The 27,847-nt window shown below is 48.7% G+C and overlaps 1 protein-coding gene across 4 annotated transcripts in view; it reads left to right on the top strand.

The window, feature by feature from the left end:
- The window catches only part of TNRC18 (trinucleotide repeat containing 18), a 55,925-nt gene that overhangs the window by 25,369 nt on the left and 2,709 nt on the right, over positions 1-27,847 (top strand). For 2 of the 4 annotated variants that reach the window (XM_071761070.1, XM_071761067.1), the window contains exons 9-27: positions 323-1,270; positions 1,918-2,093; positions 2,751-2,887; positions 3,427-3,555; positions 5,445-5,619; positions 6,646-7,006; positions 9,643-9,918; positions 17,010-17,249; positions 19,231-19,658; positions 20,440-20,604; positions 21,480-21,621; positions 22,048-22,165; positions 22,439-22,514; positions 22,836-22,944; positions 23,881-23,997; positions 24,237-24,401; positions 24,931-26,225; positions 26,911-27,147; positions 27,617-27,691. In XM_071761070.1, coding sequence (XP_071617171.1) covers positions 323-1,270; positions 1,918-2,093; positions 2,751-2,887; positions 3,427-3,555; positions 5,445-5,619; positions 6,646-7,006; positions 9,643-9,918; positions 17,010-17,249; positions 19,231-19,658; positions 20,440-20,604; positions 21,480-21,621; positions 22,048-22,165; positions 22,439-22,514; positions 22,836-22,944; positions 23,881-23,997; positions 24,237-24,401; positions 24,931-26,225; positions 26,911-27,147; positions 27,617-27,691 — 5,369 coding nt within the window. The remainder of the gene's footprint in view (positions 1-322; positions 1,271-1,917; positions 2,094-2,750; positions 2,888-3,426; positions 3,556-5,444; positions 5,620-6,645; positions 7,007-9,642; positions 9,919-17,009; positions 17,250-19,230; positions 19,659-20,439; positions 20,605-21,479; positions 21,622-22,047; positions 22,166-22,438; positions 22,515-22,835; positions 22,945-23,880; positions 23,998-24,236; positions 24,402-24,930; positions 26,226-26,910; positions 27,148-27,616; positions 27,692-27,847) is intronic. The other 2 variants (XM_071761066.1, XM_071761068.1) reach the window with 2 other exon arrangements.

Raw genomic sequence — 27,847 nt, 5'->3', positions numbered from 1 at the left:
GTTTTAGGGGCACCTGGTCTGTAGGCTGTCTTCTTCCCTTGGGTTGAGCCTGGGTTGGTTCCTCCAGGGCTGAAGTCTTGGTGGGAGAATGAGGCAGTAGGCACATCTCTCTCCAATTGCAGGAGAGTGCTGGAAATGTGCAGGAGGGGCCTCTGGAGTGCTGGTGCCTGTGTCAGCTTTAACAAGAGAGAGTTGCCCAAGGCAGCCACTGCTTGCAAATAGAAAGAGATGAGAGATGAAGGGAGCCTATCTCTATGCCTTAGTGAGAGAGGTGCTTTGGAGACCTTCCTGTATGCAGCCTGTCCCTTCTCATGTGTTGCAGAGATCCCCCCAGGATATCCATTCCAGTCCCTGCCTCCCTCTTTTGGAAGACACTATCCCTACCTCCTCCAGCCCACTGCAGCAGCTGATGCAGATGGCCTGGCTCCTGATGTCCCACTGCCCGCGGAAGGCTCTGAGCACATGGAGCTTTCTCCAGAAGTCAAGCCCATCCACCTGTCTCCGTCCAAAATGCTAGAGCCCATCCAAGCAGCAGCAGAAGAGGAGTCCTTGGAAGAGAGGGTGAAGTCAGAGGTGCAGATGGAGGAAAGCCAAGAAGGCATCTGTGAGCAGGACATGGGGACTCTGAACATCGCCACCTCCGCAGCCGTCCCAGTGCAGAATGTGGACAGTTGCAACCTCCTCTTGCATCAAGGTGAAGCCCTGGGTGCTATGGAGCAGGACCAGGAAGACCTCCAGAGCTGCCCACCGCCTTACCAGGTTGTGGCTTGCCCTGCAGAAGCAGAGGCTCAGACAGAGACTGGGAGTGGAGCAGAAACCTGCTCCGTGCACATGGACTATGACAACTCGCTCGGGCACACGGAGAACGAGCCACCTGAGATGGACTTGACACCCCAGCAGGAAGAAGCCTCTGTAGCCATGGAGCTCCAGAGTGCTGATTTGCCCCAGGGGAGGGAGTTTCCCAACCTGCCCCCTGAGGAGGGGGAGCAGGGGACAGAGGTCCCTTCCTACACTGAGGAGGCAATCTCTTGCCAAATTCCAGCTCTGGACATCAAGCCTGGCGACCCACTGGCTGGGATGAACGCTTTAGTGGCTGCCACAGAAATGCCTCAGGCTTGTTCCTTGTTGACAACCACCAGTGTCACTCCGTCCCAGATGAAGGTGGAGGTGTTACCTGACCAGGCCTTGGAGCACTCCTTCTTGCAAGGGATCACTTTACTGAGTGAAATTGCAGAGATGGAGCTGGAAAAACGGAAGCAAGAAATGCAAAGTAAGTTGTGAGTGCGTGGTCTGGACAGCCTTGGGCCAGGCTGGGTCTCCCTGCATCCCATCCTTGCTCTTGCTTTGCATGCAGAAGAGCAGAGGCACTTTGGGATCTCTTGCAGCTTCAGCCAGGCAGCAAGGAGAGCATTGCCCTGAATTGCAGGAGCGGCTGGTACTTTGGATGGGGTTGGAGGAGGGGTTTTGTTGCAGTAGGTTGAGTTACGTGTGGCTTTTGTACTTGCTCTCCCCTTCCAAAGGCCCTCACCATGTCTAGACAGTTTGTGGTATGTGTAGCGGAAATGGAGCCCCACTTGCTGAGAGCTGCCAGGGTAACACCCTTCTGGCAGGCACTGTGTCTACAGTCGGTTGGGGTTTGGCACAGGAGGCCCCAGTAGCTCCAGATGATGCTTTCCAAGAGCTTGGCAGGTCCTGAAAAGATCTCACCTTCCAGTAACTTCCTGAGGTGAGACGTGATGGGAACTGCCAGTAGCACCATGGCTGGGTACAACAGAAGATCTCAAGTGGTGGCCAAGATTGGCTGGGAGGCTCCTTGAGTTGCCATGGTCCGGAAAGGGACATCAACCACTCCTTGTGCCTGCTGGAGGAGCAGTCTTTGGAAGGTGAACCTCTATAGCTTTTTATTTCTGTCCTCAGCAGGTCCAGAGAGTTTCCCTGTCCGGCCAACCCTGGAGAGTTTGCTGGCTGCCAGCACCCACATGCTCATGGAAGTACTTTCCACCCCCTTTATGGAAAGTCTGAAAACCATCCGTCTGCCTCGTGAGCTGAATCCCAACAAAAAGTACAGCTGGATGCAGAAGAAAGATGAACCCGTAAGTAGCTCTGAGTGTGATTGAGCCTGAGAAGTCACAGCTTGCCCATCCAGACACAGTTTGCCACCTGCCTTGTGCTGCCCTTCTGCATCCAGTGAAGCCACCAGTGCTTCCCTTGACTTAGTTTCCTCCCTTGGTTGTCAGTCAACACCACTGGACCCTACAAAGCAGCATTTGTAAAGCAAACCAGCAGGAACTCCTCTACCTGACTGCTTTGGCAAGGGGGGGGGGAAAATAAGGATAGAGACAGGAGGGTTTCTCCTTGTTTTTTCTTTGCTGACTCTTCCCCGTGGGAGAGACTGGCAAATTATTTTGTACCCTGCAAGTAAGTGTTCCGAGACAGGGAGTATTTTGATCAGTCTTTTTAAATAAGGGAAATGAGACTCCACGGGTGCGTTTTATCCTGCAGGTTCTTTCCCAGGTCTGCTCTCCCTCAGAGCTGTTACCATCGTGTGCATAATCCACAAAACATCTTTTCTCAGCTGGTTTTGCTCGGGTACAGCTCCAGGGCTGTGCTTCTCATGGGCGAGGGTGCTCATGCTTCATGGAGGCCAAGAACAGACCATAGCGAAGGCACCCAGCGTGCCTCACCCCGGTCTAGGTGAGGGTCTGGATATAATCTTGAGCTTCTCATCTCCTTTTGCCTCCCCACTCCAGATGTACTCCATCAAATCAGCCATAGAGAACATGGATGCCATGGAGCTGGACTACAGGATGCGGCTGGCGGAGCTGCAGCGGCGCTACAAGGAGAAGCAGAGGGAGCTGGTGAAGCTTCAGCGCCGCAGGGACTCCGAGTAAGTCACAGGCTGCTTGTCTGCTCTTGCTTTTTGGTTTTGGTTTTTTTGGTTTTTTTCCAGCTGGGCATTTTCACTGCCTCTCGATCCGGGAGAGAAAACAGCCCTCCATCCCTCCCTGTCTCTTGTCCTCTCCTCCTGGTGTGGCCCTCCAAAGCTTTGCACAGCACACTCCTAGGCTATGTGACACGACAACCTGATCACTGGTGAATGCAGCTGGGAGACCCTGTTAGAGACCACCTTGGCTTCAGCAGCTCAGTTTAGCAGTTTGGTGACAGGCAAAGGTTCTGGGTTGGCTCCTGTTCTTGCTTGCTTTCTTTTAATTTTTTTTCCCTTTTTCTTCTTTTTTTTTTTTTAATTTTTTTTATTTGTTTGCTCTTTTTTTTTTTCTTTTTGTTTTTTTTTCTTCTTTTTGGTTGCAAAATTTGATTTTGCTTTTTTTTCTTCCTTTGCTTTTCTTTTTTTTTTCTTTTTTTTTTTTTTTTTTTTTTTTTTTTTTGTTGCCTTGGTTAACAGTGAAGCGTGTGGTTTTTTTAAAGGGAAAAGCATGACGAGAAAAGTAGAAGCTTGGCGAGAAGAGGCCCTGGAAGGCCCAGGAAGAGGAAACTTGGATCAAGCGCTCTGTCACCCATTAAGGAGAGAGGGAAGAGTGACAGCAAGAGTGGAAAGTAAGGCTGGAATTTGGGGAAGATGGGAAAATGGCAGGGTCAATGCACCAAGGTCTCACTTGGGGAGAGCATCTCGGATGCAGCAGGGGCTCTCCGTGGTGTTGTGGTGGCAGGCTGGTCTCTGGCAGCAGTGGTGTTGTGGAAGTGTGTGTTTAACATGAGTGTGTCTTCATGGTGGGGATATGGTGCCGACCTCCTCCCTCCCTGCTGGTAGGAGATGTGTCTGTGGTGTTGGGTGAAGGTAGGACAGGCTGAGCTGAGGAGCAGTGAGGTGTTATGGAGCAGGGAGCTGTAGATGAGCTCCAGGGAGCTGTAGATGAGGCCTTAGTGTTGGGGAGTGTGTCCTTGTGTGTTTTCAGGAGGCTGGACAGTGCAGGAGGGTGCTGTAGAGCCAGTTGATGCTGATGTCAAAAGTGAGAAGGACAGGACTGTTCCAGGTTACCTACTTTCCTGAGCCTTTCTGCTGTCTTCATCTCTTCTTCCCTTATCAGTGAGAGTTGGTTTCACCTGAGCTCTCTCTTTCATGTTTCTGGATCATTCTCTCTTCTCCTTTTTTCCCATTTGCAAGCCCAGCTGCTGATATTTGGATGCCTGGATCTCACCACTGTTGGCCATCTAACAGGCTGTAGATGCCCAAATCTTTCCAATGGGAAGGCACCTCCAAGCTGCCTCCCTGCACGCTGTTTTTGCAGATGGCCTTTCAAGAAAACAAATGAGTTTCAGGTGCCCAGCTCCAACTGACCGTGTGCCTCTGAAAATCCATCTTCTTGGTGGCTCTGTGTTCTGTTCCTCTTGTTTGGATGGCAGGACAGGTTGGAGACATCCAGAGGTGGCAGCAGTTGTGCGTGTGTGTGTGCATGAGTCTGTTACGTGTGCACATCCCCACCTTGCAGGGATGTTTGAGCAGCCTGGTGTGGGAACTGGAGATGCACCCTCAGAATCCAGGGCCTGAGGTGTTGGTTTGGTTGTGTGTGGAGGTCAGCAAAGAGGATAGAGGGGAGGGGAAGAGCCTGGAAGCTGAGGAGGCTGCCCCATGCCAGCAGCTATGTGGTGGTGGTGGTATTACCATGACCTGCAGGTTTAGTGTGAAGGAGGTGGCATAAGAGAGCTCTTAATGAGGATTCTAGAGGTCTTGAGGTGTTGACTGATCTCTCCATCCATCAGTTAGTTTCTGGAGGCAGCTGGAGAGCAGTGGAAGGTGTGCTTATAGTCTCACTTTATTTTTTGGTTTTTTGTTTTCTTTTTTTAAATTATTTATTTACCTTCTCCTTTCCCCCCAAATCCCAAATCCAGACTGAAGATGCAGATGACAAATGGCTCTTGCAGAAAGGCCAGGCTTGTGAAGCAAGTTGCCTGTCCTTTGAGTGAGGCCTTGAGTGCCCCTGTCACCCTGCGAGGCAGTTCCTTACCACCTCCTTGCTCATATCCAAGCAACCAGAGCAAGGGTTTGGGCAGTGAGGCACCTCCGTGGGCCTTGAGATTCTCACTCTGCCCCTACAGAGTCCATGAAAGTAGAGGTTGGAAAAGACCCAGGAGGCCAACTCAGCTGTCTGTCCTTCCCTTTGCTGTTCTGTACCAAATCAGGCACTTTTTGGTGGCTCTTACTCAAGATATCGCTTATTTCCTTTCAGAGACCACCTGATTCCTGATCAGGTCTCTGATTTCAGGCACTCTCATCTGTACTGGTGGCCAAGAGTGTGCAAGAAGGGCTCCTTGGCCATCCTGTTTGGTGGAAAACCTTGTCCCAAAGTTCTGTCACTTCATAGTGGACTTGGTTCCTGCTGAGGATCCCCGCTGTCCTAGGAGGCATTTAACCTCGCTCTTGAGCTTGGTGGGGATCACAGGGAGAAAAGCCCCCCACCTTGACCCATCCTGTGCTTGGCTTGCAGACTGAGCAAGTCCTTGTTGCTCTCTGAAGACTCTGAGACTGGCGAGGGCACGAAGAAGAGGCACAAAGGGGCCCTTCCAGAGGAGGACGAGGACGTGGAGAGCAGCAGTGGCAAGATGAAAGGGAGGAACCAGAGCTGGGAAGAGCACGATGCGGCTCCCAGCTTCCCAAATGAGGTCAGTGCCCTCATGGGGAACACAGAGCCGTGGGCCAAAAGCACATCTTTTCCCTGCTTTGCCAGTGTTTTTTTGCACTGGATAACTCCTGATCTTAGAGCATTTGCTCCGAGTTCACATGGACCGAGAAGCCCTTTGTGAGTTTGTGCAGCAGAGGGGTGTTTGCAAAGGTTGATGTTGGTTTATGGACATTGAACCTCTTTGGAGACAGAGGTGCCTCCAAACCAGCCAGAGCATTGCAGGGTTGCACTAACTCTGAATCCAGAGCAGTGTTTCCTGTTGAGACAGTGGAAGGGAATGAACTTCCCCAAGTTGGGGAGGAAAGGGAGCGCAACTTCTCTATTTTAAGTGCAGGGTTTTCTTCTGCTTCTATTGAAGCAATGAAATACTTACTGGAGCTTCAAGCTGCTGCTGAAATCCAAAATGCATGAAGGCACAGTACTGAGTTACAGCTGTTATCTAGCTCTAGCACATGTAAAGTATATGTACTTTTTTCAAGAAGCCAGAAAATACTGCAGAGGATGTAACGGTGCTGGCTGTAACACAGTGGTACTGATGCTCTTGCTGAGAGGTATTTGGGTCTTTTTGGCATCCCAGCCTCTGGAGCTGGTTGATTATGTGGAAATCCATATTTATTTGGCTAGGGTTTTGGGTAAGGAAGATTTTTAATCCTTGTGATGTAGAGAAAAACTTGTAAAACCAACCCAAACGTATCATACAAAACAGAAGTTGTTGAGAAAAAAAAGGACTCTAAAACATTTTCTTCTGTGAACATAATTCACTTGGAAGAAAATTCATTTTTTCTAAGTTAATCTTTCAAATTTATAGTGCTTGATCAATTGTTCTGTTTGCTGACATCTTCCTCTTCTTTCACCCTAGCACCATGGTGGGTTATGGCAGCTGGGGCTTGAGCATCATTATTAACTAGTGTGCATGATAGACTGCTATCAGGGCTAGTAAAATCCCTCAGGTCTGTCATGGTATCTGCTCTGTATTCACCTCTGTCTCTTCCTTTCACCTTGACAGTTAAAGATCAAAAAGAAGAAGGTGCCATCAGATCAGGAGCAGCTGGCCAGCAAACTTGACAAGGCTCTCTCACTCACCAAACAAGACAAACTCAAATCCCCCTTCAAATTTGCTGACTCGGGGGGAAAACTGAAAAGTAGTGGAGGTGGCAGCAGGTACCTCCCACCCCACGAGGCTCTGCCGAGCAAGGAGGAGAAGAAGAGCATGGCCAAGAACCTGGGCCTGTCACTGAAAGCCACCAAGGAAGGTAAAAACAAAGTGGCTGCCAAAATGAAGAAGATGGAAGTGGGGTTAAAAGTCAAAAATCAGCTCAAGGTTTCCCATTCACCAGCAATATCTGAAGTTAGCAGCTACTCCTATAGTAAGTAACCCCTTGTTTATGTCTTCTTACAGTGTCATATGGTGTGGGGGCTTGTGGTGAGGGTTTCTGGCCTCTTGGAAGGGGTCTTGCAGTGGGTTGGATTTTGGTCATCAGTAAAAGATGACCTCCTTCCTAGCTAATCAATGCTTCTGCCTCTTTGGGGTCAGGATGAGTTGACTAACCAACTTACTGTCCAAGAGGTAGTCAGTATCAATGCAGCTCTTCCTGGCCTGTGTTGCACTGATCATCAACAGGAAAAATGCTTTAAAAATGAGGTTGACCCCTGTTCTTGCTTTTGGTGGGAGTAGACACTCTCCTTCTACCTGAGATGAGTACTCATAGTCTCTGCTTCATGATGGGAATTGAAATGTGAAGTCTATGTTGAGTTGTGTGGGATTAACTTTAGGATTGTGTGAAGTCAGCTGGAGAAGGCAAAGCCTGCCAGGGGACACTGATGTTTATGGGCATCCTCCTGCCCTCAGTGTTGTGGCTTGGTTCTTAGCTGATGGTGCTCAGCCTTTCCATCTGTCTCCTCAGTGTTCATCTCCATCCCAGCATCCTGTGTGCTGATTGCTGCTTCTGAACCCAAAGTGCACCCAAGGCAGAGGTTCCTGCAGTTGAGCAGGGCTAAAGAGCTTTGTTACAGAAGGAAAAATCTGAACTGCAATCTGGTGTTGGGAAGACAGAGCCAGAGGTAGAAGAGTTTTCAGTAGTTCAGGCAGAGCATGTGAAGAACCTGGAGTTTATGGTCTGAGGCCTGGTTGTGGAATTGTCTTGGCTCACTGGCTTACGCATCTTTTCCTTTGCTTGCAGCTATTTAAGTCCCATGTTAAAACCCTTTTGGGGGGGTGTTTTTATGCATAGCAAATACATCTCTCAGTGCCACATGGTTTTAGAAGTTTGACTAATGGGGAAGATGATGAGCTAGTGGTTCTCCAACTGAACAACTGATTGGCATGAAATTAGCCATTTTATATGGCAAAATAGGAGCCATTGTGTCCACTGGACTTGAACACAAGCTTTGGCTGGTTGTGTTGTACACAGCACCCAGCAGTCCTGTTCTTGAATGAGCTTCACTCCCAAGAACAAACACATGGCTCCTAAACTGGGAGCTCTGGAGCTAATGGGAAGAGAAGGCATGGGCTGTTGCTGGAACTAAAAGCTTTGGCTGGTGGCAGAGGGAGGTTTAGCAGTGCCCTGGCACTTGGTACTGCGGTTTCATCAACAAAACCTCCCTCCTGGACTTAGTGCAGCTACTGCTTTTACCCCTGTCCTTTCCAGTGAGTCTCCTGCTGTAGGAAGGCTGTTGGCATTGAGGAACTGAATCTGAAGTGGCTCAGCTTTGGTGTGTGGTTTTTCAGCTGTGTGCAGGTTCAAGAAAAGGGCCTTACGCTGTCATTTTGTCACTCAAGCATGATGGATTTAGGGAGGCAGGTCGAGCATATGGCAGCATCTCCCATGACTGGTGTGCTTTTAACTTGTGGAGGAGGAGAAGCAGGACGGGTGCCAAGTCTTTCTGCCTCCTAGCCTCATGGTTTTGTAGCTGGAGTCCTGAAAACCTTGGGCATAGATCCAAAGGGCAAACTGAGCATCCTATTCCCACAGATTTTAACAGAAGTCAGATGCCCAAAATCTCTTCTGTCTTTGGGCCTCCTAAATTTGCTGTCCCTTGTTCCATCATCTCCACAACCAATGCAATGGAGGTGGGGAGTGATGCTTAACCTGGGCTGATGCTGGAGAGCATCTGCTGCTCCTCACAGGCTGGAATGGTCTCTGCTGCAGTGCCTGTGACATTGTGGGGCTGATGGTGTGTTCACAAGTTGTGAAGGTGACAATTCATATCCACTTTTATTGTGTCCAGTGGTACCATGTACTTGTTCCACTCACCAGATGCCAGAAGGGACCACTGGAGAACTTCTCACTGCCTGCAGGGCTCGGCAGCTTTGCAGAGCTGCAGTTTGCAGACTGGAGGAGCAGCTTGGTCTCTGCTCTGTTTGATTTTCTTTTCAATTTCACACTGCAGAGCATCTGAGGTGGCACGGTTGGAATTAGACATTTGGAATTAGACATTTGGAATTAGACATTTGGAATTAGACATTTGGAGTTAGATGTGTTGCTCACTTGGCAGCTGGGGTCACTCTTGCTGCCCGTGTCAAAACCCTTCTGGGACAGTTGGTTCATGTAGAAAAGGAGAGTTAGGTCTGTGTTGAACGTAACCATGGTTAAGACCAATTCAGGTTGGTGTCCTGGTTGTTGTCATCCCTGTGCCTTTGGTGGACGTCATAGTGGAAACTTCTATCTCAGTTTTCTCCTCCTGAGCTAAAAAACACTCCTTGCATCTTGTCTTGAGGGAGAACAGGAGTCACTTGGCTTAGGCAGAGTGTCTTTTTCTGACCAGAAGAAGAAAACAAGTATTCCTGTGGGGTTTTTTTTTGGTTCCTGAGACTCATGGTGACAGAAAAATCTGGTGGTGGGGGACATGGCAGTGCATAACCCTTCTTGCTGCCACTTTCGCCTCCTGGCTTCCAGCCTTTAAACAAAAAAAAACAACCAAACCCCACACCAAAGCACCCCCCCCGAACAAAAATAAATCCCATTCTCTGCTGTAACGCTCTTCCCACCCACTTTGACCACAGATACGGACTCGGAGGAGGAGGGATCCCTGAGGGACGAGTGGCCGGCTCAGCCCCCGTCCATCCCCAAGCCCCGGCCGCCCGGTCTGTACAGCTCGGTGGCCAGGAAGGGCGGCCGGGCTACCGGTGGCCCCAAGGCAACCCCTCGCAGCACAGGGACCGGGCGGCCGCTGAAGCCCAAGGTGTCGGGGGGCCGGAAGCAGCCCTTCTGCCTGCTGCTGCGGGAGGCCGAGGCGGGATCTTCCTTCAGCGACTCCTCGGAGGACTCGTTCGATCAAGGTCAATAACTTATAGCAAACGCAACCCCCACAAGCACCCCTCTGCCATGGCTGTCTGGGAGCGGGCAGGGTGGGGGGTGTGAGGGGGAGCCAGGGGCCTGCTAGGCCGGGGTCAGCCATTTTGATGGTCGGAGCCAGGGCGGCCATCTTTGTTCTTGGCAGCGTAGCCTGCTGTATCAGCCCGACGTTTATTTTTTGATCCTTTTTTGTACCTGTATCGTTGTGATATTATTACTGGCTGGCTCTCTTAGAGCTTTTATAGCGACTGGGTTTTAGTGTCCACCTTTCCCCGCTTTCCTGTTCCCTTCCTCCCTTCAGTTTTTCCCTCACTTTCTTCCTTGCTGCCACCACCACCATGATATTATTATTATTATTATAATTATTACTATTATTTCTTATTATTTTATTTTGGCATGAGCCTTGCAGAGGTCTGGAAGGAGCTTTTTTTTTTCTTTTCAATTACTTTCTTTTTTTCCCTTTTTTTTTTTTCCCTTTTCTTTTGTTTTAACAACGGGATACTGTTGTGTGGCCGTGTGACTCGATGTTTGTACTGCGATTTGGTATACCAAGCTTTATTAAACATATCCAGTTCATTTTTAACTAAACCTGTGTACCTTGTCTCTCTTGCTGTGTCTCTTATCAGGCGATTAGGTTGCTGCTTCACTTCATCCTGCTCTGCATCCCCCTCCTGCTCCCACTCCCCATGAGTAGAACTGGAATTAACCTAGTCTGGGGTACTCTCTATTATTCAAATATCCCTGCTGCCTTTGTCCGGATAAAAGCCTAGGCCTTCCCCCTCCCCAACCCCTTTAATTTATTTTTCATTTTGTTCACCCTTTTGTTTTGTTTTGTTCCCTTTTTCAGTTTGGTTCTCTGTTGATAGACTCTCTGGAGGCAGGCAGATAAAATGTGGAGGGGACTCGGTCCTTTTTGTTGCTGCAGGGTGTGAATCCTGCATTATTTGACAGCCAGAAATTTTTCCTTTTTTTCACTTCTAAAAACACACACAGAAAGTTTTTGCATCTCTTTTTGGGCAGTAATTTTTTTTTTCAGATGCCGAGACGTAATCCACGGTGTTCAAGGATGTGGCAATTACTGCATTACATTTGACTCTGCAGTTTCCCTCTCTCACCCTCACCCCAGTTTTTTTTCTTGCAGCTTTCTTTTGTCAGCCTGTCATTAGTACTTCAGTGGGAAAAGAGATTACTTGAGACTTTTCCTCCAGAGACACAAGGGGTTTCTGTTTTAGAGCACACTCATTAAATAATAATCATGGGGAAAGGTCATTTTAATGAGCCCTCAGCTCCCAAAAGAAAGTAGCTCGTCTGGGCTGAATGCTAAGCAAGAGCATCCCCAGTTGTTATCATCTAAGTTACATGGCAGATCTGGATATAGCACAGCAAAAGCCTTTTAGTATTTCACACTGCTCAGAGGGCTTTTAATTGAAAATGGGGCTGGTTAGTTTTGCTTTTGTTTTGCTTTTGTTTTTTCTTTTCTTTTCTTTTCTTTTCTTTTTTTTTTTTTTTTTGTGTGTGTGTGTATGTGTTAGTTTCCTCCAAGCACCTGTTTGTTTTTTCTTCCCTCCAAACCCGACCTCCTAAGAAAGATAATTTAAGCTAAAAAAAAAAAAAAAATTCAAAAGATTACAAAATGCTGATTTGGTTTGATGTGGCTCTGGGTTGGACCCACAAGCCCATTTCAAAGAAAACCCAAAAGAGAGAAATACATGTTAAAAAAAAAAAAAAAAGAAAAAGAATGCAAAAAATAATTTATTCTTAAGAGAACCCAAAAAATTCTGGGGATAGTGGATTTTGTGTGATGAGATTACCACATTTCCATGAAGAGTCTGCGTTAACTTCCATTCTTCCCTTCCCTGTTCCTTCCTGCATCTTTTCTTTATTTTGCTGCTGTTGGAAATTTTGAGGATATCAATCCCTTTTAGGTGCCAAGTTCTTGAGGGTTTTTCTGGGGGTTTGCTTTTTGGTTTTGCTCCAGGTAAGCAGATAGGTAACTTGCCCCTAATTGGCTTTGCCTATTTTTCAAGTAACCTGTCTGCTTTGAAACAAAAATAATTTAAAAAAAAACCAACAACAAAACAGTTTTATGGGATAAAAACTGGGGAGGGAAGGGGATATGGGAGGAGGTTGGGGAATTTGGAACAAATGGGGAAATGCATTGTAAATCCCTCTGGGGTGTCATTTAACGGTGGGGAAACCAAAGATGCAAAACCTCCTGGGGTGGGAGGTGGGCACGGAGGGGGGAGGTGGGAAGGGATTAATTGGTTACAGTTTTGATTTTTTTTTTTTTTTTTTTTTTCTGCAAACGGATTTTTTTTTTTTCTTTCTTTTTTTTTTTTTTTTGGTTGTTCTTTCTCAGAAGCCTTACTTGAAAGGGATATTTGGGTAATAGGGTTTCTAATGGCTTTCCCTGATACTAAACCGATTAATAACCTCAGCTTTTCTAGAAGTGCTCGCTCTCTCCTTGCAGCTGCTTGACCAACCCTTTCACCCCTGCCCCTATCCATGATGCTTTGAATGTCTGTGTCGGTCTCTTGCATTTGCTCTCACGCTGCACTAAAGAAGCAAAGTGGTTGGCTGGTTGTAGGGCAGACACTTCTCAGCGAGGGTCACTAGCCATGAACCTGAACCTTGACCATTGTTATGTAGGTAGGCAAAATACCTTTTCTTTCTGTCACCTGTCAGCCTCAGATGTTTCGATGTTGCCTCCATGAATGATGACACGTAGCTCTTTGCATTCTCTCTTGGTTATTTTAATTTTGAAGATGATTGCTCTCCACTTTTGACTTGCCTCTGTCCATGAAGAGTCTTGCGTGGTAGGTTTGCCCTGGGTGTATGTGTTTGAGGACTCCAGAAATGCTTTACTGTTTGCCAGATTTTTTGGGATTTGTTGTTTTTTTGTTTTTTTTTTTTTTAACCCAGCAAAGGGAAGGATTTGCAGTTGCAGTGGCTCTGCCACTGTCCTGAAAGCTTTCTGGGCCACGATGGAAGCTCTCCTAGTATCAGAGTAATTACCTGTCCGTGTATCTGTGTCAGAGATAGGGGTAGCAGCAGACCTGTTTTCAGCTGCTTGGAGATAGAAGAGGTAGGGATGTCTTGGTTTTTTTAACAGATTTTTTTTAATAGTATTTTTACAAATACCATATTGCCATCTGATAACAGGCAAAACTTGTGGTTTTTTGGCCAGTGACCTTGGAAAGGAAACTACTAATGTGGGCCAAATCCACATGGGACCTTTCAAAACTATCAGATAGGTGATACCATGAGGTTTCTGAGGCCAGAGACCAATACTTTCTCCTATGCTCTTGTTTTCCTTGCAAATTACTAGGAAATTAGTACCTTCTTCTCTGCTCTCCTTTCCCTGACTGGAGGGTGATTTTATGCCAGTGAAGAAAACAAGTGAGGGATAATGGTTCCCAACACAGTCATTCCCATGTGATAGCTGTAATATTTTACATTTTTTATAAGTATTTCTGGAGTCAACAGCACAGCAGTTATGAGGGGGGAAAAAAATGATCTTCCAATTATGAGATTTGGCCTGTTTGACAAAAAAAGTATAATCTTCAATTGGACACTGAAAAATAAGTAACCTCCAGAATCTGGACAGATTACACAAATCAGAAGTCAATGACCCAATAGCTGTCTAAAGTCTGCCTGTACTTAGCCTGCTTTGTATGCTGTAGGCTTGCTTGGTGTTATGAGACAATCGTGCTGGTTTTTTTACAATGTGAAATGACTGTTTTAAGTGTGTGTCCTTACTCCTCCCTTCCCAAGCCTTTCCTCTCCACATCCCCCTCAATCTGTCTTGTTACATCAGCCTTTAAAACCCAAATTGCTTAACCAGTTTCTGTTCATCTTCAACAAATCTTCATTTACTGCTCTCCTACAGTAAAATACCATGGCAGCTTAGCTGTTAAAAGCAGTGAGAAAGTTTAGTGGTTTTAATTTTGGTTTGGTTTTTAATTGAACGCAGGTAAAAAAATTTAGAAAAAAAGAGTTAATATTCTTTGGCTAAAGTTTATCTGGCCTCAGTAGCATTTCAATATGATTTTATTGTTTGTTTTGGCTGTAGAGTTGTATGTACACGTGTGGTTGCGTGTGTGGGTATATACACACATATAGATGCTCTTAAAAGTGTCAGCTAGAAAACACACCTTAAACTTTGAAATTTTTTTTTTTTTTTGTCCCTTACACTTGCTCGGTGTTAATATGTCGAAGGGAAAAATGATTTTTAAAATGTCTCTTTCCCCATTGTTAACGAAAAATCATCTTTTCAGGATTAAAAATTGGGGCTTCAATTGTGTAGAGGCATCTGTGCATGTTTAATTTTAAGCCCACACATAGTCTGGGTACAGTAGGAGTAAAACTCCTGCTTCACATTAAATACAGGCATCAGGAGTCTCTCCAAGGAGGCATGCAGATGGCCTTAGGGCACCTGCAGCTTATTTGCCACCATGACCATAAATTTAGAGACTTAATTTAGAAACATGTGGGTTTGGAGCAGAGCCCCAAATGTGTTTTTTGTCTCACTTGTTAGATTTTGTCCCTTGGAAAATCAGGAGGAAGAGGAGCAGGGATTGTGCTGCACACGTAGAGTGGAGTTAGCAAAATCTGCCCTCGCCAGGAGAGGTGGAGGAGGAGGATAGAGCTGTGCTGTGAACCTGTTAAAATGTGTTTATTTTCAGGCTGAAAATTGTATCTCAGGCAGCTAAAAATGTAAGTGTTTTGGTAAAAATGCTGACAAGGGACTGTGTTCAGTTGTCTTTCCATCGTGTGACACCGCAGATTTATAAGAGGGGAGAAAAACTGCCAGGTGTGTTATTGTACTGTATGGGCTTTGTAGCCTGAGTTCACAGTTGCTTTCATTCTGGCTTTTAAACCTCTTTTACCTCTGTGCATGTGAAACCCTTCTCCCTTTTCACATGCAGAATCTTTAAGCTCTGACAGACCCATGCTGGATGAGCCAAGGATGCTGCAGGGAAATCATGCAGGACAGCTACAAACTTTCCCTTTTTTTTTTTTTTTTTTTCACCTCTTTTCCTGCCCAGCTGCTCAGTGAGCCACTCTCAGCTCAGCCAACTCTAGATCTGGCACCAGGGGCTGTGCAGGTTGAATTTTTCCCCCATTTTTTTGTTTTATTTTGCTGAGAATAGCTCGATTCCAGAGCCAAATGGGTTGTTTGGAGGGGGTCTCAGCACCCCCTGGTGTCTCACTAAACTCAGGCATGGGTTTGTTGCTTTTCAGGCAGCAAAACAGCCAAGTTCATCTGCATTTGTTTGTTTGGTTTTTTTTTTTTTTTTTTTTTTTTTGCAAAACGTGGTAGATAACCAGCAGTTGTGCCCCCTTTTCTGCTGAGGAAAGGAATCTGAGCTTAATGTGTGGGTTTAATTTTGTTTTTTCTTTTTGCATGTGGTTTTTATGCAAGGAGCAATTGGGGCTGTGGATTACTTGGTATTTACTGCAGGGACTGTAGGTTCAGTAGCATTTTTCTATTCCAAGGAACCAGCCTGAGCAATTGGAATGGGAAAGGGCTTTTTAATGCAGTTAAAAATTAGTATTCTGTGACTCTCCGCTGTATGAGAGGGAGATAAGCTCTGCTTGTTAAAAAGAAAATACAAATAGCTGGCCATGATTTGAGCTGATAAAATGTAAGGATGCAAACCACTGTTTTTCTGATATTCCTGTTCTAACGTCATGGAAAAAAATCATCCAAAGTGGGGAAAAAACCCACTTGTGTTACTGTATTTATTTATTATTAAATGAACGACCAAGTGTTGAGGACATTTTTATCTCTCCCAGAGGGCACACGTGAAAAGGAAAGGATTTTCATGTTCATCCCAGCTCATTTTGAAGGGATCTGGTTTCTCATTTGGCTGGCTTTCCCAGGCAGGGGTAGCAGGGAAGTGGGTGAATGGGCTCAGGAGGGGAGAGTGGGGCTCCTGCTAGCAGTGGAAATATTCCAGCAACCTTGATGATCCTACTTAAGCCCTCAATTTCAAGAGAAATGAAGTATCTTTTCCAGACACCCCCCCTTTTTTTTTTTTCTAGTTAAACATATATATATATATTAATAGATATATGTGCTCATATATGTGTGTGTATATGTATGTGTGTGGTATTTGTGGAGTGACTCTCACTCACCAGCACTATCTGGATGAGGTGCTGTTAAAATTAATTGCCTTTGAGCTGCTGATGGGCTCTTGGGAAGTGGTGTAGGAAGGGAGAGGTGCCACTCTCAGAGCATCTACCCCCCCAAATACACCATAAAGGCAAAACCCAGCCCATTGCTCTCTAGGGGCATCAGCTGAAGCAGGGCAGCAAGGCTGATTTATTTGTCAGAATTAGATTTTGGCTGTGGGCAGCAGTTCTGCCTGTGCTGAGCTGGGCTTCCCTGGCCTGAGCTGTAGAGAGGGAAATGAAAGGCACGGAGAGTTTTGAGGCAGAGTGTTCAAGCACTCCTCCTTGTCTCCAACACTATCTACACTTTCCCCCCCCTCCTTATGCATTCCAAATCCATTGCTTTCAAATTATTATTATTTCCCTCCCACTCTTTGCATTTTTGCCTCCTGCCCTTTCTCCTCTCTGTGTCCTCCTTGCCTCCTGCTGTGGCACAGGCTGATCTCTGGTATTCCCCTTCCATGCTGATCTCTGATTCTGATTACACTAATGGATTTCTTTATGGAGGAAGAGGAGGTGGTGGGTGGGAAGGGAATCCCACAGCTCCCAAGGTTGAGCTTTTCAAAGGAATTAAGCTTTTAATTCCTCCTGAAAGCTGCAGGGAAGGGGCGCGTGGCATCCTTTTCAAATCTCTGCCAGCACCCTGCTCTTCCCTCCCTCACCTTGAGTGGGTCCTTTTTTCCATAGCCTCTATTACTGGGTCCTTCAAGGCTGGTGGGTGGCAGGCAGGGTGATGCAAAGACACCTGTGTGTCCGTGGCTCAGCTTATGGGTGGCTCAGTGCTCCTCAGGTGAGCACAGAGCAGCAGCAGGAGAGTTGTCAGCTTGGGGTGGAAAAATGTGGCTGATGCACAACTCCCATCAGACTGGTAACAGGCTGCTTCTTTTCTGCGTGCTAGATTCCAGCTCAGAAGAGGAGGAAGAGGAGGATGAAGAGGAAGAGGAGGAAGCAGAGGACTATGGGATGGATGGCTCTGACAGGCTTTCATCACCTGCCCTTGACGAGAGTGGCCTGGGCCTTCTGGCCAGGTTTGCTGCCAGTGCAATGCCCAGCCCCATCGTTCCCCCCCCACTGTCCATTATCCAGCTGGAGGCCAAACAGAAGGCAAAGAAGAAAGAGGAACGGCAGAGCCTGATGGGTGAGTGGCACTGTTAAGGGTTGGTGCCGTGGGGGGGACAAGGCAGAAAGTTCAGGAGGTCCCAGCTGGGCTGCAAGAGAAGGGGTTGTGATCCAGACACTGTCTTGCTCTTTCCTTGCCTTTGGCTGCTTGGCCGTGGTGCTGCTGGTGGGGGAAATCACCTGGCAAGAAAACAAGAACCAGTCCCAGCTCTGACAGATGTAGCAGCTGCAGCCACGGCTTCCTCAGGGACAATTGCCTGTGACTTTCTCAAAGTTTCCTTTTTTCTTCCCTGACAAAGGCAAGTGGTGGGATTCTGTGGCCCCTTGGACAGAGTGCTGAAGGCAGCAAAGTGCTGTTACATTTTAGGGAAGGAAATGTGCTAACTGCAGCTAATCTTGGGTACCCAAGAGAAGCAGAGACACCGAAGCAGAAGAAAAAACCCTTCAGTCATCTCATCCCATCAGCTTCCCCATAGAAATGGGCCAGTGGGACTTGAAACAAGCATTCCTTCCTCTGCTTATGTGTTTACAGTGCCAGAGCCTTTGTTTCAGTCCCTGTCTCTGTCTCAGTTTGTGTGTTACACATAACTGGAGTTTAATTTCTTCCCCTCCCCATGCCCTGCTGCTCAAGTGCCCATTGGTGACACGGTTCCCAGCCAGCCAGATCTATATGGGCTCCATTTATAAATTCTCTATTAATATTTATTAAGTGATAATGGAATTTATAGCATGCTTCAGAATGGAAAATGATTTCTTCCTTGGGAGCCTGCCTTGTTTTAGCACTGTTTCCAGCCTATATTAGGCTTTTGCCAACTTGTTCCAACAGCCTGTGTTAAGAATTTATTCTCCTGTAACCTGCTCTCCTTGAAACTGGAAGCATCTAGAAATTGCCTCATGCAACAGTGCGAGGGGAGAAGGAGGGTTGTAATTTCCAGTTGGTTTTTTTCATTTTGAGCCTTGCCAGCTCTGATTTTGACAGGTTTGCTCTTTTCCTGCTGATGCTGGGGCTGTCTCAGGGGAAGAGTTTTGGGTAGAAGGTGGGGGCAGATTCCTGCAGGCTGAATTTACCCAGGAAAGTGAGCATATTTGAGAGAGAAGGACTGAGAGAAGATGCTCTCCAGGGTTGTGTCTTGTACATTTTAATTTAGCCACGTGAATGTTGTCTGCTCCTGTATGACCTTTTCTTAAGGGTCTTTTGCAAGCAGTGGTTCTCACAGCAAGGGGCTGTTTGCTGTTGGGCTTGAGATTCTGCCAAGTGAGGGCTGATTCCAGACCATGTTGGTCCAAAGGCAGAGTCATGCAGATGCCTGTTTGGAGAGGGCATATCCACAGCAGGATGGAGGAGGATGCAAGAGAGACTTTTGGCTGATGGCTCTTTTTTGGAGGCTGAGAACCAGGTTCTGCTGATTTTTCTACACATCTTCAGAGCAGAGGCTGATGTGAGGGGTTTTCCATTTGCCACAGACAACAAAAGATCATTCACCTCTCTTGACTTTAAGGCAATTACCTGAGCCAAAAAAATATCTGTGCTGTCTGTTGGCCAATGGGAGAAACCAGGCTTGAAATAGAGGTTTATTCAATTCATTAAAGAGTTTTTTCTCCTGAAATGAAGGTGAGACTGGAGAGGACTCCCACCACTAGGGGAGGAAGATGCAACTTGTGGGGTTCATGTTTCACTTAAGCCAAACAGCTCCTTTTGTTGGGGTGTTTTTCCTCTTCAGAGCTTCCCTGCAGGGTTTTTGTTGTGGTAGAAGAGAGAAAATGGAGGCAGGGAACCCACTGAACCACAATCCATGTGTGGGTGGACTCTGGTTTGGGGCAGGGAAGACTTATTTCTAGGCAAGTCAGTGTTTTATGGGGTAGAAGTGCAGATCAGAGGGATGTGGGGATTGGACAGGGGAACAAGCAAGAGCTCTGTTCAACAGGCATCTCCCGTGGAGCTTCCAGCAGGACATGGCTTAGCCAGGGCTTTGACTGATGGTGAAATCCTTTGCACTTAGGTACAGAGTTTGAATACACCGACTCAGAGAGCGAGATCAAGATCAGGAAGAAGTCCCCCTCAGGGCTGCTGCGGGGGAAGAAGGAGGGAAGCAGCATCCCAGCAAGCCAGGCCCCTAGCAGCCTGGACTCTGGCAACCCTGAGAAGGCCAAACTTGGGGCTGAGAAAGGCCGGAAGCTGAAGAAATTCAAATCCCCCAAGGACTTGAGCTTTGAGTTTGGGCTGGAGGCCAGTGACGATGACCTCTGGAACCGGCGCCGGAGCGAGCGGATTTTCCTCCACGATGCCACCATGTCCTCAGCCATGCTGAACCCTGCCACACCTGCCAGCTCCACTCCTGTCTCCAAACCCGGGCGCTGTGGTAAGGGAGCACCCATGAGCCCCAAAAAGGATGGCAGCAAAGGGAAGGAGAGAAAGGAGCTAAGCAAGGTGAGGAATGTGTTGACAGAACTGATGCGGGGCCCTTGGTTGCTGAGGCTGAGGGGTGGGTGATGAAGTCTGCTGGGAGGGAAGGAGAGTTGAGTCGTGTCTCAGCAGTTGCCCCAGTGCTGTTTGGTTGCCCCTTGTCACCCCTGCCAGCCCCACGGACCCTGGATGGGCTGTCAGGCTTGGAACTGACTCACAGGGAATAAATGCCTCTTGTGTCTGAACAGGGCAGGTTACTTGTGTCACCTTCCAAGTCCCAAATCCATCCTGCTTTGGCTGACCAGGATGGACAGTCTGTGAAATCTCTCTCCCACTCTTTGCCTGACCTTATCTGCTTGCTGAACTTGTAGCCCACATGCTGGTTCACCTTTTGTATGGTGTCTTCTGAGGGCTGTCCCTGCCTGGTGGTGACAGTGGTCTCTGGGCTGCTGGCTCTTCATCTTGGCTGAAAGCTCAGCTCCCTCCAGCTATTGTTCAGTTCATGGCAGCATCAGGGAGGAGCACTGGCTGTGGGGAGAGTTAGACAAGGCAGTTGTGACATGAAGCCAGCTGGGATCTTCTTGGAACTCCTTGAAGGCAGGTTTGATGGGCAGCAATTGGTCTCCAGGGTAATGAAAAGCTCTTCCCAAAATGTGTGAAGCCTGAAAGCAGAGCTGGGAGGTGTAGGACGTGGTGCAGTCAGTGTACTAACAGACTGTGCACAGCCTACTTTGCTCCACTTTTACCCTCACCCTGGGCCAAGGTCTTTACCAGCATTGTCTGAGTTGATGGTGTTTTCTTTTAGCAGCGGAAAAAGGGCAAAGAAGCACCCTGCTGCTCCTCCTCCTCCTCCATGTCCCCTCCTGGCATCCCAAGCTCCCCATCTGATGTTCGTGTCAGCCTAGCAAATGCCCTGGGCTCCACCAAGAAGAGCAAAGCCAAGGTGAAGGCCAAGGAGGTGAAAAAAGAGGTGAGGGGCAGGTTTTAGTTAGGGTGAACTGGAGGGTGATTGGAGAAGCCTTGTTCTTTGCCTGGACTGATGTAGTCTGAGGAAGGGAAAGCAGACAGGCAGGTCTTGCTGGGTTTTTGCTGGGAAAAACATTAGTTTGAGCAGCCTAAAGTCCAAGGAAGACTGTCAGGTAGTACCAGCTGCTACCACCTGGTGTTCATTTTCCTTCATTCCTGACATTAACAAGCAGGCAGGATTTTCTCTAAGGCTGCCACGGGGTGGAGGGAGAGCCTTGTTGAATAGCAAGGACCAAGGAACTGATGATGGCATTGCCCTGCTCAGCACTGGGTGAGCCAGGTTACATCTGGTTTCTGTTCCATTGCTGTCTCCTGTCTTCTCTCACAACAACCCATTACTGCATCTTCTCACATGATTCCTAAAAGTGGTGCTTAAGGTCTGCATGTAAACAGCAAGAAGCAGATCATGGGGTTTGAGCAGTTGCAGGAACAGTGTCTGCTGCCTGCTGAGGTAAGACATGGTCTGAGGAACACTGTGCAGAGAGATGGTGAATGCAGAGCAGAGCTCCAGCTCTCAGCTCCACAGCATCTCCCCTTACCTCTAGGAGTGAGATGTGACCAGGAGGTGTGAAATAGCTTTTGGTCAGCTGAGTTGATGTTGTTTGGGGATAAACCCAAGAAAAAAAAAAAAACACAAAGGTTTTTGTTCAATCAGGAAGTGAGTTTGGGTACACACACTTAACTCTCCATGTAATTAGCATTTTGAGGATGGAAAGTTTGTCCCAATATCCTCAGGTTATTTGTTGCTGGAGGAAGGTGAGATTGGATCAGACTGTTGCCTGTTGTCATCCAGCTGATGTGCTGCTTGCTCTCCTGCAGAACCGAGGGAAAGGAGGAGCTGTCAGCAAGCTGATGGAGAGCATGGCAGCAGAGGAGGATTTTGAACCCAACCAAGACAGCAGCTTCTCAGAGGATGAGAACATCCCACTGAGCATGCTGGTTGAAAGACCTCCCACACCAGGTGAGGGCAGGAGGGGTCAGGGGGGCTAATTGTACAGCTGGAGGAGGTGGGCATGTTTCCCAGGGCTGCTCAGAGGAGGGCTGTGCTGCTTTCACACTTTCCTCATCCAAAGCCCTGAGTCCTTGGGGTGGAGAAACCACTTTTCCAGTCAATTTGGCTTGTAAAAACCAGACCTTATCAGTGTGTCCAGCTGTGACATGTAGATGAAACCCTCTCTCTGAGCTGCCCTGTTTTCCTGTACTGGTGCATTGTTTTTACCAAGAAGGGGAACTTTTTACTGTTAGCAAAAGGACAAAATTTTTCTGTACCAAGAGTGAGCCCTTTCTGCAAGGGGAGGATGATGCTGGGATTGTGAGGTTTCCTTCTCCCCTTGCTGTTGCTTTTTCTTGTGCTCTCTAATCTCCACCTTGCTCCAACACCTCACAGCTCCCCGCTCCTGCATAATTGACAAGGATGAGCTGAAAGATGGTCTGCGTGTCCTCATCCCCATGGATGACAAGCTGCTGTATGCTGGGCATGTCAAGACTGTGCATTCACCAGACATGTGAGTTGAGGAGCTTCTGTATCCACCTGGGATCTCCTGGTGAAGGGGGATGTAGCTGGTACAGGGATTGATCTTGGGGGGTTGTGAGAGAGACGGACAGAGCCTGGCTGGGAGGGGAGGAGAGTTCAGTCTGGTTTAACAGCATTGTGTAAAATCCAGTTACCTCTCATTAAAGACTCTCAACTAAGCTGGTGGTAGGGCTCAGGTGGAGGTATTAGCTGATGGGGGTGATGTCTTTTATGTGCTGTGTCTGACCAGACTTTTGTCTTTCAGATACCGTGTGGTGGTGGAAGGCGAGAGGGGAAACCGTCCCCACATTTACTGCCTGGAGCAGCTCCTGCAGGAAGCGGTATGTGAGGCCAAAGGATGCCTGTCCTTGGTGCCTGAGCCCTGGTTTTGGGGTAGAGGAGGCTATCTGGGAACCCCTTGATCCTGCCTCCATGGCCAGACTGGGCAGATCTCCCCATGGCTGAGCTCCCCTACAGGCCGTGGGCACTAGGCAGAAGGGATCGTCCTTCATGCTGCCCTGGGAGCAGGCAGGAGGCCATTTCCCAGCAGGGAAACTGTCCCTTGCCTTTTCCAGAGCTGCTTTGGTATATGTCAGGTGTTGTGGGATGATCTGTACTGCTGCCAAGAACATCAGTAATTGCTTTTTTCTTGTCCTGAGCAGATCATTGATGTGAAACCACCTTCAGTGAGGTTCCTGCCCGAGGGCACCAGGATTGCAGCCTACTGGAGCCAGCAGTACCGCTGCCTCTACCCAGGGACAGTTGTCAGAGGTAAGGCCACCCTGGCTGCTCTGCCCTGTGAAACAGGGTCATCTCAATCCTGCGTGTCCTGAGGGATGTCAGGCCTGTCTGGGGAAGCCCTGAGGTCTGCTGTGAGTGCCCTGAGAGGTCAGAGCCTGGCCTGTTCCTCTCCTCTGGATCGTGCCTGACTCAGTCATCATGCTGGATTAGTGACATCCTGTTGGTCCTGGAGATGTGCTCTTGTAGGAAGAGGTCTGAGCAATTTAGGAGCTTAAAAGAGTCAACACACTTCAACAAAAGTCAGAATTAGCTCCTGACACCAAAGATTTCTGAAGTTGTGGAAGTTTCTAAATCATCTATGCTCTTGAAGCATTTGCCTCTGGAACATCAGCTCCCCATCTGGTGCCATTAAAAAGCCACTGAAGGACCCTAGACAATTCTGCCATGGTTGGTGTTTCTTTAGGGCTCTTGGTCATGATGCTACATGTGTGTAAGGGTAGAGTTACTTACAAGTTACAGACTGGTGATGCTGATGCAGGAAGGGAGGGTGGAAACGCAGCTTATTTCTCTTGGAGAAAAGGTGAGAAGTAACAGCTTGTGATTGCAGAGAGTAGTTACAAAATGCAGCTATAAAAGATCTTGCAGTGAAGAGAGGTGGATTTCTGTGAGAATAGGGGGGAATAAGGGAAAGAAGTGAGAAGTCAAACTGGAATGGTGGTTATGTTCTGGAGCAGTGCTGCTGACCAGGGAGTTTCCCAGCAGGTGAGCTGGTGTAGTGTTACCAGGGACTTTCTGCTGCAGGGTGAGGCTTCTCTGCTCTCCATGCACAGCCCAGGAAAGGCAAGAGTGGGATGCTTTGGGGCTGGTGCAGGATCCCTGTCTTCTTCCACCTCCCCACTCTCCTGACAAGGCATTAGTACTCTGATGTTTGTCACTAACCCTGTCTTCTGCTCCTCTAACCCACAGGAGCCCTGGATCTGGAGGAAGATGGTGATCTCATCACAGTAGAGTTTGATGACGGGGACACGGGACGGATCCCACTGTCTCACATTCGGCTTCTCCCACCTGACTACAAGATCCAGTGTAAGTCTTGCTGTTCAGTTTTTTGCATGAAATGTAGGGAGTTTTGGGCCTCCTATCTCTGAGATTTTGGGATGAGTTCACGGACTTTCAGTCAGAAAGATTGCACCATCAGTTATAGACATGCAGAGCCGAGGTGGGATATAACAGGATAACCCATAGGGGAAAAGTCCCACTTCCTACTGTGGCATTGGTAGGGATACATTCCCTATCTCATCCTTGTGTTATTTGACCTGTTGCAGGTGCTGAGCCTTCTCCAGCCCTTTTGGTGCCCAGCACCAAGCGCCGTAGCCGGAAATCCAGCAAAGACACTGGAGAAGGAAAAGAGGGAGCTACGTTGGGGTCAGAGGAGCCTGTGGCAAAGGGCAAAGGGCGTGGGAGAAAGCCAAGTGTCAAGGTGAAATCTGGTAAGTTGTCACCACGGACAGAGCTGGAGTTGAGAGAGTCCTTGCACAGATCCCCACCGTTCTTGCTGAGTTAGAGCTGTTGCTTGGGGCAAGATGTGGAGGGGTGCTCTGCTTGAGTGCAGAGCATCCACCCATGTATCATCATTCTCTGACTATCTCAGAAGCTGGTTTGTCCTGTGAGAGGCTGCTTCTGTCAGACAGGGCTGCAGAGCAGAGTCTCTTTTCCAGCTGAGCATCTCAGCACCCATCAGTAGGGCCAAAGATGCAGGGGATGTGCTGTTTGGTTCCCCTGCAGTTGAAGCAGCATTGCTGGGTATGGCCCATCAGCTGCTCACAGGCACTGTCATGAGGTCAGGCTGCTTAGGAAGATTTTTTGGTGAGCAGTGAGGCCCTGAGCCTCTTCAGGGACAGTCAGGAACAAGCCACCCTTGTCCAGAGATCGGTCAGCATTGGTGCCTGGTTGTGTCTGAGCTAATAAAGCCAATGTGGATGGATGCCATGATGCCTTTGTGTTTCCTCCCTTCTGCAGAAGAGGCTGCCTTGCCAGAAGAGAAGGATCAGGTTGAAGCTTCACCAGTTACCCCTTCAGTCCCAGAGAAGTCAGCTGGCCTGGGCAAGCCCAGCATGAAGGGGTCTCGGAAATCGCAACCGCTGGCGACTGGAGCCTCCCCTGCCCCCACAGAGGAAAAGAGGTCCAAAGCCAGCAAAATGAAGATCTCCACTAAGCTGCACAACCCCCCACAACCCACTTACCAGCCTGCTGTGTTTGGCAGCATCCTTGGCACTGAACCCTACGGTGACCTCCCGGGGTCACTGGCGGCCTTCGGCTCCAGCGATGCTTCGGCGTCGAAAGCCAAGAACAAGAAGGGACGGCCCACAGAAGAGACTCAGGAGTTTGGCACCATGGTCAAGGCTCAGAGGAAGCACGACAATGAAATCCTGATCAAGCTGGACCACGAGGGTGTGATGTCTCCAAAGACAAAGAAGATGAAGGAGGCGATGAGGATGCTGGAGGACTCAAGCCTGGCCAGTCGCAGGGACAGCAAGGGTCTGTTGGGGCTGGGCTATTCCCCCGCGGTGGGTACAGAGGGCAAGCAGAAATCTTCCCGGGCCAAAACAGCTGAGGGAGACCCTGCCCCTGCCAGCTTTGGAGGAAAGTTTGATGGCTCAGCAGAGAGCCTCGCTGCTTCGAAGGACCAGGATGAAAAGGCAGCAGCTCCAGCAGCTGTGGAGGAGTCTGAGAGCAACAGCAGTGACAGCAGCTCAGAGTCAGAGGGAGAAGAGGAAGCTGACAAGAACCAAGGGGAAGCCCAGGACAGCAGCTCAGCCAGCTCAAGAGCATCCACCCCTCTCTCTTCCTCCAACTCCTCCTCCTCTTCCTCTTCTAGCAGCAGCTCCTCTTCATCCTCCTCTTCCTCTTCTTCCTCGGCCTCATCAACCTCCTCTTCCTCCAGCTCCAGCTCTTCTTCCTCCTCCACCACAGATGAAGACTCCTCCTGTAGCTCTGATGATGAAGTAGCTGAGGCGCAGCCAAGTTCCTCGGTGCAGCAAACCCTCCCACCCAAGCAAACCAAGCAGGCAGGGAAATCCCGTGCATCCTCCCACCCCCAGAACCAGAAACAGCCGGCCCAGCAGCCGGTCCAACAGCCGGCACCGACACAGGGTGGCAACAAGAGCAGGCCCAAAAAACGTGAGGGGATCCACCTGCCCACCACCAAGGAGTTAGCCAAGCGCCAGCGGCTGCCCTCGGTGGAGAACAGGCCCAAGATCGCTGCTTTCCTCCCTGCACGGCAGCTCTGGAAGTGGTTTGGGAAACCCACACAGGTAAAAAGAGCCTCTCCCACAGCTCCTTGTGGTAAATAACATAGCATAGGTGGTTCCCTGTAAATATTAGGGAGAATTTTTTCACTGTGAGGGTGACAGAGCACTGGCACAGGCTGCCCGGGAGGGTTGTGGAGTTTTCTTTCCCTGGAGACATTCAGAGCCCACCTGGATGTGTCTCTGTGTGACCTGCTATAGGTGACCCTGCTCTGGCATGGGGGGTGATAGGACTAGACCTGCTCTGGTATCAGGACTAGATGATCTTTCAAGGTCCCTTCCAACCCCTCACTTTCTAGAATTCTATGAAATCTTACCCCTGTACTTCCCCTTCTCCTGGCGTGGTGAAACTCTACCAGGCATGATGTGTCTCCAGCCAAGGTCTCCAGAGGAGGCTGCGGTTGGCCTAGGTATTAAAAAATGTGTGGATGTGGCACTTCAGGACATGCTTTAGTGGGCATGGTGGTTCTTTATGGGTTGACCTTTGGACTTGTTGATCTTAAGAGGTCTTTTCCAACTGGGACAATTCTTTGATTCCTTGTCCCTCTGTCCCATCTCCCGTGGGCACGCCTGTGGAAATTGCGTCTGTGCCGACAGCAAAGGGTGGGATGTGGGATGAGGCAAGCAGTGGTGGGTGGGAGAAACTTAGGATGATCCTGGTCTGCTCACTTGCTCCATCCTCTCTTGGCAGAGACGAGGGATGAAGGGGAAGGCCAGGAAGCTCTTCTACAAGGCCATTGTCCGGGGCAAGGAAATCATCCGAATCGGAGACTGCGCCGTCTTCCTCTCCGCCGGCCGCCCCAACCTGCCCTACATCGGCCGGATCCAGAGCATGTGGGAGTCCTGGGGAAACAACATGGTGGTCAGAGTCAAGTGGTTTTATCACCCAGAAGAAACCAACCCAGGGAAGAAGCTCAATGAAGGCAAGGTAGGCTGGTCTTTGCCAAGAGGGCTGCAAAGCTGCGTGATGCCTTTCTTTTCCAAGGATGAGGAAAACGTCCATGGCCCAGTTCATTACCTGGACCATAATGGAGGTGGCCCTGTTGTTTTGTGGTGTGGTGTGGACAAGCCTGGTGTTCACCCCTTGTGCAAGGGGAGGGTGGGGTTTATTGTACTGGGAAATAGAGAATCCAGAAAGAACATCAAGAGCTGGATGGAGTAATTTTAGAAACCTGGTGCTCAGAAATGCTGAATGTTGCACCATGTGCAGTGTGGTTTGCAGTCACCTCTTGGTATTTATTACCAAGCTGTGGTATGGTATTACTGTGGCTGTGGAATGGGGTTGAGGTTGTAAAGGCACAAGTGGTGGGCAGGAGGTGGCATCATGGAAAATAACTAATTCACCAACTTTTTCTTTCTTTTTCATTTTCTTTCTTTTTGCTTTGTCTTGGGCACAGCGCTGGGATCAGAAATCAGGCAGGAGTCTGTCCACAGCTTTGCAGGCATCTAACCAGAGGAAGGACTTTATGGAGGTTGGTGAGGTTGGGGGAGGGCTGGAGGGGGGGATGATGGGGACCCTATACCAAGTGTTTTTGGGGAGGTACCCACAAGCTTCTCTGGCTCTTGCCTTTTGCCTCAGCTTCTGGGTCTGCAGTGCTCAGGACTTCGGATGGGTGTTTCTGGGAGGG

The sequence above is a fragment of the Heliangelus exortis genome, chromosome 17, assembly GCF_036169615.1.
Source record: "Heliangelus exortis chromosome 17, bHelExo1.hap1, whole genome shotgun sequence".
NCBI classification, from domain to species: Eukaryota; Metazoa; Chordata; class Aves; order Apodiformes; family Trochilidae; genus Heliangelus; species Heliangelus exortis.
The sequence above is the reverse complement of the archived record's forward strand: the minus strand, read 5'-3'. Positions and strand labels throughout refer to the sequence as shown.